The sequence below is a fragment of the Hippichthys cyanospilos genome, chromosome 22, assembly GCF_059441005.1.
Source record: "Hippichthys cyanospilos isolate Australia breed blue-spotted pipefish chromosome 22, RoL_Hcya_1.0, whole genome shotgun sequence".
NCBI classification, from domain to species: domain Eukaryota; kingdom Metazoa; phylum Chordata; class Actinopteri; order Syngnathiformes; family Syngnathidae; genus Hippichthys; species Hippichthys cyanospilos.
This window is the reverse complement of record NC_142390.1, coordinates 4,236,882-4,248,890: the sequence shown is the minus strand read 5'-3', so window position 1 is coordinate 4,248,890 and position 12,009 is coordinate 4,236,882. Positions and strand designations below refer to the sequence as shown.

General features: G+C 40.9%; 2 protein-coding genes across 3 annotated transcripts; both read right to left on the bottom strand.

Moving 5' to 3' along the window:
- Nucleotides 1–627: 627 nt before the first annotated feature.
- dram1 (DNA-damage regulated autophagy modulator 1) lies at nucleotides 628–3,679 on the bottom strand. The gene is made up of 7 exons (XM_088406107.1): nucleotides 3,416–3,679; nucleotides 2,960–3,027; nucleotides 2,405–2,547; nucleotides 2,153–2,330; nucleotides 1,429–1,487; nucleotides 1,245–1,337; nucleotides 628–1,155 (listed from the first exon to the last, which is right to left on the bottom strand). The coding sequence occupies exons 1-7, from the start codon at nucleotides 3,544–3,546 to the stop codon at nucleotides 1,120–1,122; spliced, it is 708 nt and encodes a 235-aa protein (XP_088262233.1). The 5' UTR covers nucleotides 3,547–3,679; the 3' UTR covers nucleotides 628–1,119.
- A 715-nt stretch (nucleotides 3,680–4,394) lies between these two features.
- Nucleotides 4,395–10,979, bottom strand: LOC148405508 (N-acetylglucosamine-1-phosphotransferase subunits alpha/beta-like). 2 transcript variants are annotated; one of them, XM_088407066.1, is made up of 19 exons: nucleotides 10,847–10,968; nucleotides 10,445–10,539; nucleotides 9,791–9,910; nucleotides 9,473–9,675; nucleotides 9,267–9,331; nucleotides 9,045–9,179; nucleotides 8,811–8,972; nucleotides 8,525–8,734; nucleotides 8,132–8,302; nucleotides 7,899–8,022; nucleotides 7,573–7,811; nucleotides 7,312–7,511; nucleotides 6,994–7,213; nucleotides 6,819–6,911; nucleotides 6,646–6,728; nucleotides 6,474–6,572; nucleotides 6,232–6,399; nucleotides 5,997–6,084; nucleotides 4,395–5,922 (listed from the first exon to the last, which is right to left on the bottom strand). In XM_088407066.1, the coding sequence occupies exons 1-19, from the start codon at nucleotides 10,958–10,960 to the stop codon at nucleotides 5,851–5,853; spliced, it is 2,661 nt and encodes an 886-aa protein (XP_088263192.1). In that variant the 5' UTR covers nucleotides 10,961–10,968; the 3' UTR covers nucleotides 4,395–5,850. The 2 variants fall into 2 exon arrangements, with proteins under 2 accessions (XP_088263192.1, XP_088263193.1); XM_088407067.1 differs by lacking the exon at nucleotides 10,445–10,539 and having other exon boundaries at nucleotides 10,847–10,979.
- Between the last annotated feature and the right edge of the window lie 1,030 nt (nucleotides 10,980–12,009).

Here is a 12,009-nt window from a genome sequence, read left to right as displayed (position 1 = left end):
TCCCTCTTTCCTACGACGTTGTACAAACAACTTGTACACATTTTCAATTCCAATCGAGAGTGTTGTACATTGCATTGGAAGAGGAAGAGGAGGAGATATCGGACTGTCACGCGTTGAAAGACAATTCCTCCTATGTCCGCTACGTGGCAGTGTAGTTTAAAAATTGGTTAGTACTGTTAATCGAAAAGTGAAAGATGCGAAAAAAAGTACTGACATGTTTGCGTGTGTCTACTTTGCAACAGAAATAACTTTAAAAATAAAAGGGTGATTGCTGTTTTGTAATAGAAATCTAGGTTTAGAGAACCATGTAAAGATATTTTACTGTCTGTTTGTTATTTGTGCTTGTTCCACTAAACTCTGTGCAAAAACAAAGTATTTAACGCATCTTTTTGTAGTTTACCTGAAACCTCCAAATTTAACAACATGTGACAACAGAGAATTTAAAATCAAAACTTGCATAGCCCTAAAATGTTGCAGGAGAATCAAATGACAAAACGTGATGTTTTGTTTTGTATAAAAGTAAGTTTGATAGAAGTAATTTTGCGAAAATAGGTTGAGTTAAGAAACATCCTTGTTTGCCACTTAACACAACTGATGACCTCTCACCAAAGAAATATTACAAACCAAAACAACCAATTACATGCACATATATTTTTTTTAATGTAAAAAAAAAAATGTTTATTGTTATTCAGTGTTGAATAACAATTTCATCGTAGTCCATTTTTCTCAGATGGCACATGTAAGTGCACAATACATAAATGTGGTATTTGGTCCATCAATACTGATCATTCCCTCGAATAATACATCATTTATTCACCACTCACAAAAAGCTGAGAGTGTATAGTTAGCTAAAAATTCCAAACGATTTTTGAGGCGTGTACATGAAATGTTAAGAGTGCTTTCAGTCAGATACAATTTACACTGTAACTTGTAAAAAAAGATATAAAAATAAAAGGGGCTTTTCAACCACCATCATGTGACCATATATATATCTATATCTATATATATATATATATATATAGATAGATTTTTTTTTTTTTTTTGATGCAAGACTGAAACAAAGTGCAAAAGTTTCTCCGCAGCGTGTGAAGTGTGACAGGAAGTGTTCTTTCCTCTCCCCTACTCCATTTCAGTCTTCACCCGCAGTGTAAACAGCTGTAAGACAGCACAAACACACTATTAACCACAAAATATTGTTGTTTGAAGAAAACATATATATTAAAAAAAAAAGCTGCGATTCTGACTTTAAAGTCGTCGATGTAGGTGAGGAAGAAGCAGACGAAGCTGAAGGCCACGATCCACTCGCACACGGCGCTGGCCACGTGGAACGGATAGTCCTGAAAGCGACTTTGTTAGGGCTGTGTGTGTGTGTGTGTGTGTGTGTGTGTGTGAGCGCCCAATAATGTGATGGTGGTTCTTGCTACACACCTTGCTCTCTACATCTCTGTGAAGGTTGCCCTGCGTCACAAAAAAGGCACAAATGACAGCTAGGGGTTTTGACTGTTAAGGAAATATTTCACACAGAAAATGTCCGTCATCATCTTTTTCACATTGCAACCTCTCTTATAACAGTCCATTTTAGTAGAAAAGTCCACTTTTTTACTTCGAGTGTTCCTTTGTTTAGTTTCGACATGTCTGTTTTGTTCCTCTTCTCGAGCTTCTGAAGCATTTTCCCAAAAGGCCTTGCATTGCTCACCTATTAATTATTAATAAAAATTAAGAATAACATTTTTTCCCCTGAGTTTCACACAGTAATCTCATCAACACATTTCAAAATAATTTGTCATAGATACAGGTTTATGGTATAGATTTATGTGTAGTAAATTATGAGCCCAGTATTGTGTGCTATGCCGATTTAATATGGGGGTATCATTTGAAAGAATAATTTCTATTCCCTAATTTAAAATTGCATATGCATAATGGTTGTAATATATGTGTGGAAACACTGCCATCCATTGGTCACAGTTAATACTACAGTTCTCAATTGGCTTATGATAGGTAAACATTAGTCAAGGTTGTCAGCTACCCTCCATAAAAAAAGTATTTGATGACAAATATTTATTAGTAGTAGTATTTTAAAAGATAATTCCTCTGAAAGAGTTCAAAGTGATCTTATTGGATTGGTGTAGCGAGGGGGGTGAAAAAAGGATACTTGGGAAGAAGGCCAGCGAGGCGACGACGGCCACAGCCAGCCGCGCCCGACACACGGCGGCGGACGAGCCGTACGGGAAGGCCTGGTAGGAAAGCACGCACTGCAGGATGATGTAGAGGACGCCCGTGACGAAAAACAGCATGGCCCCCGCGTCGTGAACGGCCGTCACCGCCGTCTCCTGCCAATCAAAGCCAAGCAACCGCTCGATTGGCGAAATAAGCGCCGCGCCTTTGGACGGCAAAGATGCTCCACCTGAAACGTGGCCACCACGCACATTCCCAAGCAGGAGAGCATTCCCAGCACCAACGCCGTCTTGTTCAGCCGCGGGCTCGGCGCCCTCGTCTCCTCGCTCAGCTTCTCAACAAATTTGAACCTGCCGTAGATAGTGGCCATGCCTAGGCGACACGTGACACGGGTGATCTTTCGTTCACCTTTCGTTTTCCCCCAAAAGCAGAAGTGAGTCTTTTATGGGAAGCGTGACGAAAGAGCACATGATTTGAAATGACTCTTGCTTTGTTCTCAGAACTGACTAACAAAGACGTTACGACATAGCATTTACAATAATCTACGTCAGTGATTCTCAATATTTTTTCAATGTTTTTACCATCAAAATGTTTTTTTTTTTTTTTAATGGAAACATAAATAACTTGCAAACATGCATGTCCAACTAGTTTTTCCACAGTTTATTGACCAATCAAGTGGTGTGATCTCCTTTGGAGACACATAAAATATCCTATTGGAAGCAAATATTTTAAATATTTTTTTTTTAAAGAATCATAAATTATTCAAGAAATGTAAGTAGCATACCTGCACATGCAGAAACAAATGTCATCAAGCCAAATATGCAGCTCTCAGGGGGGGTTGCTCCAGTGTCACTGCAAGTTGACAACAGCCAAATCGTCAAAATGATTGGTTTTGTTAAAAAAAAAAAAAAAAAAAAAAACGTTGGGGGAATAAAACTACAAAATAAAAGTTTTAGTTCACCTACTTCTGATGGTTGACTTTTCAAGAATTTTGAAACCAAAATGTCCTCCAATTCTTGAATGAATCAAATGCGGATGCTTATTATGTATACTTAATATATAAATTATTCTAATTGAGGAAACAAAATCTCAAGCGAAAGTTTGAAGGAGTTTGGCTCAGAGCCAAGGGAAGAAGGAAAACGAAACTAAAGTAACTTGTCGAGACCTACTTCAAACGTCGACTTTTTTTTTAATGTATATATTTTAAAAGATAAATTAAGACGCTAGTTATCTGACTTACCTGATGTAGGGGAACAACACGTCCACGTCGCGTCTGAACACCGCGATGACGTAGGACAAGATGAAAGTGCTGGAGGACCACACCACCAAAAAAACGGGCAAGAAGCACAAACCTTGCGTGAAGCACCACATGGCGCGGCGCGCAGAATCCACAGCGATTCCACACAAATGGCGTACGCGGGTCCGTCCTGATGTGACCTTTCGAGCCCGGGAGGTGGGGAACAAGTGTCATTTTTCATATGATCACGTGATCGTCTTCCTCAGAAATGTCTCCACTTCGTCATGGTCCTCCTCCATCTTCTGCATCACTCGCTGCGTGTGATGACTTGTATGCTCCAGATATGTTCATAGAAACTCTATCCCATTGTTTTGCAAAGTATTTCGCAATCGGGGAAACTCAGTAACTGCTTTAATATGTGGTAAGGATCCATGACATCAGATAGTAAAATCTAAATCAAACTTAAGTGTGGTACTTTGAACATTTTTCCTGGCAAACTCATTCAATCTTATTTTCAAATACATTTAAACGTACTCGTGCCAGCCAAGCATTTGGGGCAGTGCAAAGTCGTGCAAACAGCGGAAAAAAGCAACAAGCTAAGAGGGGACGTGACGTCACACGTTGTAAACACTAGAAGAAAAAAAAAGTTGTAAACACTCGAGACAGTAATAAATGATTTACTGTTGCGATGAATACACAGAAAGAAACAAACTATCATCTAACGTAATGAGAAAGAACTTTCTTCCGGTGCCAAAATTAATAATAAACCAAATAAGTCAAACCGGTTTAAGTGCTGTGGCGTATTCTTCGTGAACATTCAACATATAATTAGCTCATGTCAACATTTAAAAACGAAACAAAACAAACACCAAAAAAAACAATAAATTGTCAGCGTATGTTTCAGTTCATTGAGGTCTGATGTCATATTTTCTCTGAGAATACAATTGTGTCATGATCTGTCTGTTTTATTGTGGGTTTTGAGTTGTTTAGTTTAATAAATCCCGAAATAAACAAACAAAACAACCATTGCAGAGGATTGAAAAAGAAGAGGAAAACCGATGTCTTTTTAAAACAGGTCCGAGAAACATTTGAGGCAGTCTGAACATTCAGTACATGTTGTTGTTTTTGTTTATGTTAACAACCATTGCGAATGGGTGCGGAAACAAAACAGAACAATAAATCTTTTTAGCCAAACATAATTGCGGTTTTTATTTGCCAACAGATTTATTTGACAAGTGCATGTGTTACTTTTCAGCGATATAAAATTCTCCAAACCGTCTGTGCATTATTCCTGTTCTGTTACGATAGTGAATGATAATATTCACGAATTTAGTTGTCCTAAATTGAGTTAAAGTTTAGAATTTTTATTTCTTGATTTTAAGAGACGCTTGTACAATATTTTTTTCTTTCTAGATTGATTCCAAGGTTTGTTTTGGACTGAGCCAAATGGCAGCCAATGGGAGGCATTCCAGACCCACATTTTTTTCAAAGTGGGCGTGGCTTTGCAGGCTAGCTAATACAGTAATTGCATTTTTTTTCCCAATGATGCAGTGCTTCTCAACTATTTTTCCAAGTGCCCCCAAGAAAGAACTTTTTGCACCCCCCCACTCTATGAGCTGACTATAAATAAGAATATTATCAATAATAATCATATAAGTATACCTAAACCTGTATCCTTTTAAATATTATCAAAAGAAAGAAAAAAATGCTTATTTTTACAGCGTTTATAAGCGTTACAGCTTAGTCTAAAATAGAAAAAAAAAATAACCACATGCATGAATGTGCCTGAAATAAAAAATAAAAATTAAAAAATGATGTGAATTCTTATTTTAATGCAATTATACTTCACATGACAAAAAGAAAGATTTTTTCCCAGGGGTCATCCGCGACCCTCCTGGCATCACCATGCGCCCCCCCGGGGGGCCCGCCCCACTATTTGAGAAGCACTGCCATAATGCCACAGAATGTTCATCACTGTGTCATATTATGGCACAATAAAATTATGCAATCCGGGCATAATATTCAAACCATAAAAAAGAAAAACAGTCAATGTTTATTGACTTAATTTTTGAATGTATTGGTATAAAATATTGGTATTAGTATCTGTTTGCAATCTGGTTTGAAGGCATTGAAATATATTAAATCAATTTGCAAAAAGTCTTTCCATATTTTTGCAAGTTTTTGAACAAACCAGCCAATGAAAAAAGTTGAATCCTCCATACGACGCTGCAATTGATTTTTATGAACATACGTCTCTGGTGGGGGACCTCTTCCAGATGACCATGATCTGGATGACAGACTCCACGGACATTTGATTTCCCGTTTTGAATAACGTGCATCAGGGTCCCTGATGTCGCCGGTGGCAAAAAGACACGTCTTCGTTTGGGCCTCTGTCCTCCTGAGACCATGTCCTCGCCACCCATCGGGACGTCTTTTTTTCAAACCGTCTGCAGTGTTTCATACTTTGCCCCTTTGCATTTGTGCAGCAGCTTTCGTTTGTAGTGAGCGATCTGCAGAAGAAGAGGGAGGAAATTTGTTCTTTGTCCCTTGAACGAGTATGGGAAAACTTTTCATGGATACCGACCTTTGCGTTGAATAACTTCAGCGCGAAGATGACGAGAAGCACAATGGCGCAGTATCTGTAGAAACGCAGCTTGGTCTGGTAAGCTCGCCTGGGAAACGGGCAGGGTTTTTAGTCGTCATGTTTTTGGTGATGACCGTTTTGGATGGATGGGTGGATGGATGGATGGATGGATGGATGGCAGATTTGCCATGTTTTGCTTCCTTGTGGGAACTAATGGCTTCATCATGGTTCCTACCATTCCTTGTGCTCATCCATACGCAGGAACATGTTGGGCATGTCATTGCGGAGCTCAAACTGCGACGGTTGCGGCAGGATGGTTTGGTAAAACTCTGCCAACTTTTTTTGGACTTCCATAGCGCTGCTTAGGGTGTGGTCAATGTCGTCATTTATGCAAATGAACTTCCTGTTGGGAGTATGTACACAGCCTGTTCAAGAACCAGGATCTGAATGGCTTTTCAATAGTTTGATTCGACTCACCTCGGGTGTTTACGTAAGTCATCAAATATGCGATCCGCCTCGGCCATGTCATTGTGAATCATCTTGAAATGGACCTCATTCCCATTCATGATTTTGAACCTAATGGACAGTCGGCGTTTCAGCAAAAGAACGGAGCTGGTTCATCTCGACATCTTTTCGCGAGAGCGCTCACTTGTACTTGTGCTCTGCGAAGGTATCGCGAATGCGATCGGCGACGGGCTTGCAGCTCGTGACGAGTTCTTCTGTGATTTCAGGCTGTAGATGAGGAAACCATTGACTTTTCTACTCAAACCGTATCTGGGACATGCACAAATCAGAAAATCATGTCAATCGGTCAAGATTCACCTCCTGACTGGGTTTCGTTGTGGGGAGCGGCCCCAAATCTTTTTGAAGTGTTTTAGAGCAGCTGATCAACTGATTCTCCAAAATGGTCAAGTCCTAAAAATACCCACAGGATGACAATGCATTTTTCATTCAATAGCCTTTATGTCGGCAGTAAATATTTCATAACCGGACCTACCTCGGGTCGGAGCTGCTGCTTGTGGATTTTCATAGCCAGAGCCTTAATCTCGCTATTGGACAGGACGCCAGAGTGGTCTTTGTCAACAGTGCCAAACACTTCTGAGATGTTAGCCTGCTGCTTGACGCCCATCAGGAAATGAAAGTAGGAAAAGGCGAACTGCATGTCGTTTTTTTGACGCAAATGGTGGCTTGATGTCTCTTCGAATTCTTGTGGGAATCTGCGGAGAGAAAAAAAAAAAGTGAGGCGACCTCAGCGTTCAGCCTGTATAGCAGGCCCCAAATCTGAAACCAAAAACTCCAAATTGTTGGTCCTCACGTGTCCTGCAGCTCCTTCATCACAAGTTTGTCAATCATATGGGGTGCGTGTGCGATAACTTTTCGGACGGCGCTGCCAAACCGTTGGGTGTATAATTTGTCTACGTAGAGCATTGAGTCTGTGAAAGTGTCACGCAGCTTTCGGCCAGCGGCGGCGCCATTCGTCTCATACGTTAAGGCTCTTTGGAAGCGATCTTCTTCCTGTGAAACCCAAAGGCCTCAGATTGCAAGATATCAAGTTAGAAATCGGAGTCGGTATTACCTGGAAAAGTTCTTGAAAGGATTTAATCTTCCCAAGCAGGACGTCTTCGCTAGAAGGGGCAGAATCATGTGTCATGATCCCAACTGGGGCCAACCTGCCGAGCGTTTTCACGGCGATCTGTTTTTTTCCACGCTGTGCTGGTTTTTCTGCTGGTCTTGACCTCTGATTGGTTACCTGCGTCTTGTTAGCTTGGGAAAAGTCCCCGTCACCAACGCTGCGCGTAGACCTGGTTTTGCCGACTGCACGGATCAAACGAAAAGCGCGGGCGTTGCGTTAAAAGGAAGAAAAATCCAGTTGTGGGCCATAACTCTTATTGATCACTTCACCTTTGCAGTCTCCTCCATCCCACTGACAGGCAGAATTGTTGCACAATCGGTCACAGTGCCCGTTCTTAATCCAGATTGCCTGACAGCCCTTTGAACAGGGGGGCAGAAGCCAGGCGACATAGACCTGCAAGCAAGAAAGACGCTAGCGTTGGAAGTCGGAAGGAACCGCGGCGTCTTCGGGGAAATGCGGGGCCTTTTTCGGGATCGTTCTCGACGGCTTCGATTCCAATTACTTTCTGCCCGTCGAACGGGTTGTAGAAGTCATCCAGCCATACGTCTTTGCCGAACATCACGTCGTCGTTGAGGTAAATGAACTTCTGCGAGATTCCTGGGATGCGGTGGAGATTGCTTTCGATAGCGGGCGAGCTGAAGGTAGGCAGGTGACTCCGGTTCAAGAAGATTTCCTACCATCCAGAGGGTGTTATTACTTGTCAATTATTGGTAAACGATTTTGAAACGCTGCAATTTGTCACACCTAAAGGTTCAACCGGTTTGGCAGGACAATTTACTTCTTGTAAGCCATAAAGGAAAAAAACAAGAGACCATCGCTAATTGACGCTTGCCACTAAAACTATTAACATACCAGAGAATAATGTGACTTGGTGGTACAGGTGTGAAAGGCTTACATGATGTGTGACAATTGAAACTCTGGGGTTATTCAAGTTGAGCCAGGAGGGAATCTGCCCGTTAGTGACGATGAAGACGTGACGAACCCATGGAGCGTGTTTCTCCACCGAGCGTAAGGAATAGCGCAGTGCGTTATTATCCTGAAAGCGGTTGGCTGTGAGAAAATCTCGAGTCTCCTTTTTTGTAGGGGCGGGGTGTGTCTGGGAATACTAAGAAGAAAAGTTTGGATGTATTTAATAAACAGTGTAGTGATTATTGGCATTTTAGTTGGCAGCGGTGTACAACCTCCATGATGAGGCTCAGGTCCCAAAACAAGTACACACGACTGATGGACAGCTGTTTCCCCTCCAGCTTCAGTTTATCTTGATCCTCTTGGAGGAGGTCAATCAAATTCTGAGAAGTTTGGAAGTGGAGAAGAGCGACGCTTTCCTCTGGGGACAACTCCAACTGAGGAACAAGTCGGATGGTTAATCACACAGACGATTCCAAAAAATTGCTGTTTTGGACAAGCAGCTTTACCGCAGTGATCTTTTCAGCGATGCTGGCGGGCAATTTAGCGTGCAGGTCCTTTGATACTTTGAAGGACTTTGGGAAGCCGCTCAGGTAGGCCAGGGTCTGCATTTGCATCACACCTGGAGCATCTTTGTCTGTGGTCTGGAAAAGACAACATACAGCCTTGATGTCAAGTACCGACGTCGCCACGGCACATTAAATAATATCACGAGAATATCCAAAATTCACCAGGTAACACTCGAAGATGGAGAATTTTTCATCTTCTTTGAGTGTGTCTGTCAAGGCCTTTTCAGCTGGTGGAAACACAATAAACACAGCTTCGTCATTTGCTGTCGCGATGAAGCCAGACATGAGTTCATAAAAACAATATCTCGCTCCTAGTAATTATACCATTAGTAATTCTTTGCCTATGTCAGCCACGTTCTGAGATTTACCGTCAGCCTGAGAGTGGAAGACAATCACGGAGACCGGGTTGGCGGATTGAAGGCCTTTTGTGTACTGAAGCACCGCCTTGGCAGCTGAAAAATAGGGCAAGATGGAAGGGAGCTCTCGAGACGTCGTATTGGCCGGTAAGGCGGGATCGAGCAGCACCATTGGCGCTGTAATGCATTTAGACAGCGGGCATTGTGGTTTCTTTCTGAAAATAAGTTGTACAAAGGACAATTACTGAACTACTTAATTTGACAACAAACGGGGAATTTCTGCTCAGTAATGTTCCGGAAAAATGTTTGCAACCGGTGCTTCGCATTCACCTCAGAAGTTCTTCTTCCTCTGCCAGGTGCTTCTTAGCCAATGTCAGATCCATAATCTGGGCCACATCTGATCCATTCACCCATGTGTAGACCAGATCAATGGGCATTGGGGTGCACTCTCTGCAAGACAAGGTTTCATTGAAGGAACCTTGTATCAATTCTTCGCTTTTTCTGTCACCTCGGGTCGCCAAAATGTGGCTTCTTTATTCATTCATTCATTCAGGTGTTAGGGCAATTAAGGGTCGGAAAATGGCTGGTGCTGAATGAGTCTAATATGGCGCAACGTGTGTGTGCGTGTTTTTTTATTTTTGGGAAAAAAAAAAAGCATTCACATCAACTTTTTGAGCCTGGAGGAGGGCTCCTCCCACCTGTGGTCCCTTCTGAAGGTTTCCTATTTTCCCCAACTGGGGTTTTCGAGTTTTTCCTTCCCCTTCTGGGAGCTTTGTTCAGGGGATGCAGTTGTGTATTTATGATGGAAAAAAGTCTATCTATGACTTCTTTTCACCTATAATGGCCTTAGAGACTTTTGTGATTTAGGGCTATGCAAATAAATTGATTTGAATAGATACAATCATGAATTAAAAGGAAATTGATTTTGGGGCAGCGCAAGGTAAAACAGGCGTTTGACCCGCACTCCTCAGCTTGATAACTCACCTGCTGTGGAATGATGGACATTGATCTACCTTCTTGAGTGAATTGAAAGCTTGATAAAACTGGCTAGACCGGTCCTGACTCCATTCTTCCACCAGCTGTATTTTAAAATGACATTATCGGTGTGATTACATTCACTTTTCAAACAATCTTTGCATTCATCAATCATATTCCGTCTACAACATATTCATGTAGCTAATTAACATTTGGGTGACGGTTTTTTTGTTGTTTGTTTTTCCGATTTTGGTTATTTTTCGATACTTGACAAACGCCTGATTGAAAACTCTGAATAACCACAATAAATAATCAATGGAACAATTGAACACACCACCGCAATGACTACCATAAATTGTAAACAACTCACCTTGAGATGTATCTATGAATAAAATGACATTTTTGCCTCACCTCTCCAATCTGCTGAAGCAATAGCATCAAAAGGATGATGCCCAGGCAGCAGACCGATGTTCTGTTTGGTTGACACAAACAGTAGGACGCACACTGGAGCTGCTTCAGTACCATGTTGGACGATGCCTTACCAGGTTTATGACTGGGCTCAGTGTTTCCTGTTTGATGAGTACAAGGCAGTCTTGACAAGCATCTAACTTCTTGATCGTGGGCGTGAGCAAGTTCGGCGCTATGATTTCAACTGACAATCCTGCCAGACAACAATGCAGCAGAAAACTCGGGCATTTTTTTTAATGCTTCTTCATTGATATTTATACAGTTCATCAATCAAATAGAAAACTGGTACTGTGAAAAGATTGATACTCAAATATAATCAAATCGACAGGGAGGGCCCAGTGAGAGAGCAAGATTTTGAAAAACATGATTGGAAAAAAAAGAGCTTAATTATGGCAAAAAAATCATAGTTACAAACCTACACTTATAATATTTACTTTTTGTGTTGAATCTTTATTCGATTATTTTATTTAAGCTCGTAGAAAAGGTACCAGCCTAATAATACTGTCTTTACCACCACTAGTTGAAAAGCCTCCAATATATTATTATTCATGTTTAACATCATCCAAAGTCCTTGAAATCTCAAACAATTTTACCGAAATTAGGGATATTATTCAACATTTTAAACTGTTCATCTATTTTACTGTATTCTCACATCGATGATGAAAAGCATCACTCATATCACACCGCTTCAGATATTTTGTATTATTAAACAGAAAATATCGAAGCCATATGAAATGACAGCTTTTTAATTATTGCAAAATTTTGATAAGTTCATGTGGACCAATTTATGAAACACAAGTGGAATAAAGCCTTCAATCCATTTCCAATCCTTACAAATTGGTTTATTTTTTCCGATATAAGTACATATCCAACAATATTTATTAGGATATTCTGTATCTTTTTTCTTTTCATTTTTGTGCAATATATCTACATGATGTAACTTCTCTCCAGTTTTATACGGTGTAAATGTCGCTCCAGGCTTGCAGTTGATGGCTTAGTCTTTTGTAACCGGAAACCTGTGAAATGAGGAAACATTTCAAACGCCATTATGCAGTCAACAGTTATTTGAACAGGCTAAAATTTTATTTACAACCCTGATTCATTTA